The sequence below is a fragment of the Chiloscyllium plagiosum genome, chromosome 5 (assembly GCF_004010195.1).
Source record: "Chiloscyllium plagiosum isolate BGI_BamShark_2017 chromosome 5, ASM401019v2, whole genome shotgun sequence".
Taxonomy (NCBI): domain Eukaryota; kingdom Metazoa; phylum Chordata; class Chondrichthyes; order Orectolobiformes; family Hemiscylliidae; genus Chiloscyllium; species Chiloscyllium plagiosum.
Window position 1 is genome coordinate 122054403 of NC_057714.1, and position 2548 is coordinate 122056950.

At 47.4% G+C, this 2548-nt stretch overlaps 1 protein-coding gene across 6 annotated transcripts in view; it reads right to left on the reverse strand.

Moving 5' to 3' along the window:
* Positions 1-2548, reverse strand: part of oplah (5-oxoprolinase, ATP-hydrolysing) — a 76661-nt gene that overhangs the window by 33533 nt on the left and 40580 nt on the right. For all 6 annotated transcript variants that reach the window (XM_043690963.1, XM_043690964.1, XM_043690966.1 and 3 more), the window contains 2 exons: positions 1677-1828; positions 1195-1355 (listed from right to left, as the gene is read on the reverse strand). In XM_043690963.1, coding sequence (XP_043546898.1) covers positions 1195-1355; positions 1677-1828 — 313 coding nt within the window. The remainder of the gene's footprint in view (positions 1-1194; positions 1356-1676; positions 1829-2548) is intronic.

A 2548-nucleotide genomic window follows, 5' to 3' on the forward strand; every position in this document is an offset into this window, starting at 1 on the left:
ATTGTACCCTCTCCCTCTCAAATTGCAGATTGAAGCTTAATGTATTATGGTCACTACTTCCCAATGGCTCCTTCACTTCAAGGTCTCTGATCAATTCTGGTTCGTTACACAATATCAGATCTAGAATTGCCTTCTCCCTGGTCGGCTCCAGCACCAGCTGCTCTAAGAATCCATCTCTGAGGCACTCCACAAAGTCTCTTTCTTGAGGTCCAATATCATCCTGATTCTCCCAGTCTACCTGCATGTTAAAATCCCCCATAACAACTGTAGTAACATCTTTGCGACAGGCCAATTTCAGCTCCTGATTCAACTTACATCCGACATCCAGACTACTGTTTGGGGGCCTGTAGATAACTCCCAAGAGGGTCTTTTTACGCTTAGAATTTCTCAGCTCTATCCACACTGACTCTACATCCCCTGACTCTAGGTCCCCCCTCGCAAGGGACTGAATATCCTCCCTTACCAACATGGCCACCCCACCCCATCTGCCCGTCAGTCTGTCCTTACGATAGCACGTTTGGCCTTGAATATTCATTTCCCAGGCCCTGTCCACTTGAAGCCATGTCTCAGTTATCCCCACAATATCGTATCTGCCAATTTCCAAAAGAGCCTCAAGCTCATCCATCTTATGTCTAATGCTTCGTGCATTCATGTATAGTATTTTTAATTTGTTACTGCTCTCACCCTTCCCATCAACCCCTATTTTACAAAACATTTTACAAAAGGGAAGTGTGAATCTCTGGGATGTGCAATAGGACAATCCTTGGCCAGACTGGTAGGGAATAATCTGAAGTTATATCAGACTTGGTGAGGTAACTTGGCTTCTCTCTCCACAAATGCTGCTGGACCTGCTGAGATGTTCCATCAATTTCTATTGTTATTTCAAATTTCTAGCACCCACTAGAACCTAACAGCAGAAGTGACCACTTGGCCCCTTGAGCCTGCACCATGATTCAATAAGACCATGTTTGATCTGGTTCTGGTGACTGCTCCAACCTCCTTGTTTATTCCATGACCCCTCCACTCCTTTGTCTATCAAAATGGAATTGGATTTTCCATTAAGTGCGGAGATTAGACGTCCCCAGTCCCACAGTTTCTACTGGGATACCACTACTACAGAGGAGCTATGACTATGGTAAAGTCACTGCCCCTGTCCTGTCCCCACTGAGGCTCCTTGTTGAACTCTGACCTTACCTGGAACTGCACAGTCTTCTGCATGGCTCCCAGGTGCACAGGGATGTGGGGGGCGTTCGACACCAGGCCCCCTGTGGGGCCAAACAGAGCGCAAGAGAAGTCCAATCGCTCCTTGATATTGGTGGAGATGGCTGTTCTCTGTAGGATACGACCCATCTGCTCTGTAAGGAGAGAACCCAGTGAGGATTAACCAGTCAATCCCAGGGGGCAAATCAGTCACATATGACTGCAGAAGGGTAAATGAACCATCTCCTGAATGAGCTCCTGCTATGAATATAATTGCTACCTATATGTCTTGTACACTCTCTGGAAGGATTGTGTTTTATTCTCACTGACTAGGCTGAGATATCAGGTTACTGCTGTTTATTCCACATTCCCAAATCAATAAACCATCACATCCTCACTGAAGGAAGATAGAGATATATGACATTATCTTACATGAATCCAACGGTCTAATCCCTCTCTATTCCTGTCAGTTGTACCTGCGATGCTCATGAAGCGATGTGAAAAGATGGAGAGCTGGATTGTGTCCAGTTTGGGTCCGACAATCTGTGGCTTCCCACTGCCGATAGTGATCTGGATATCACCGAGCTGGGTAACACCAGCGATACAGTCTGCTTCAACCAGGATGGTGCTGCAAAGTGGAAAGGAAGAGAACTGATAGACTGTTGGGAAATAGATGGTGACATCTTGCAAAATGTCCAGATTACAGAGGAGGAAGTGCTGGATGTCTTGAAACGGTTAAAGGTGGATAAACCCCCAGGACCTGATCAGGTGTACCCGAGAACTCTGTGGGAAGCTAGAGAAGTAATTGCTGGGCCTCTTGCTGAGTTATTTGTATCATCGCTAGTCACAGGTGAGGTACCAGAAGACTGGAGGTTGGCAAATGTGGTACCACTGTTTAAGAAGGGTGGTAAAGACAAGCCAGGGAACTATAGATCGGTGAGCCTGACCTCAGTGGTGGGCCAGTTGTTGTTGGAGGGAATCGTGAGGGACAGGATGTACATGTATTTGGAAAGGCAAGGGCTGATTAGGGATAGCGCAGCAGGTCAGGCAGCATCCAAGGAACAGGAGAATCGACCTTTTGGGCATAAGCCCTTCTTCAGGAATGAGGAAAGTGTGTCCAGCAGGCTAAGATAAAAGGTAGGGAGGAGGGACTTGGGGGAGGGGCGTTGGAAATGCGATAGGTGGAAGGAGGCCAAGGTGAGGGTGCGTGGAGAGGTCGGGAAGAAGATTGCAGGTCAAGAAGGTGGTTCTGAGTTTGAGGGTTGGGACTGAGAAAAGGTGGTGAGAGGGGAAATGAGGAAGCTGGAGAAATCTGCATTCATCCCTTGTGGTTGGAGGGTTCCTAGGC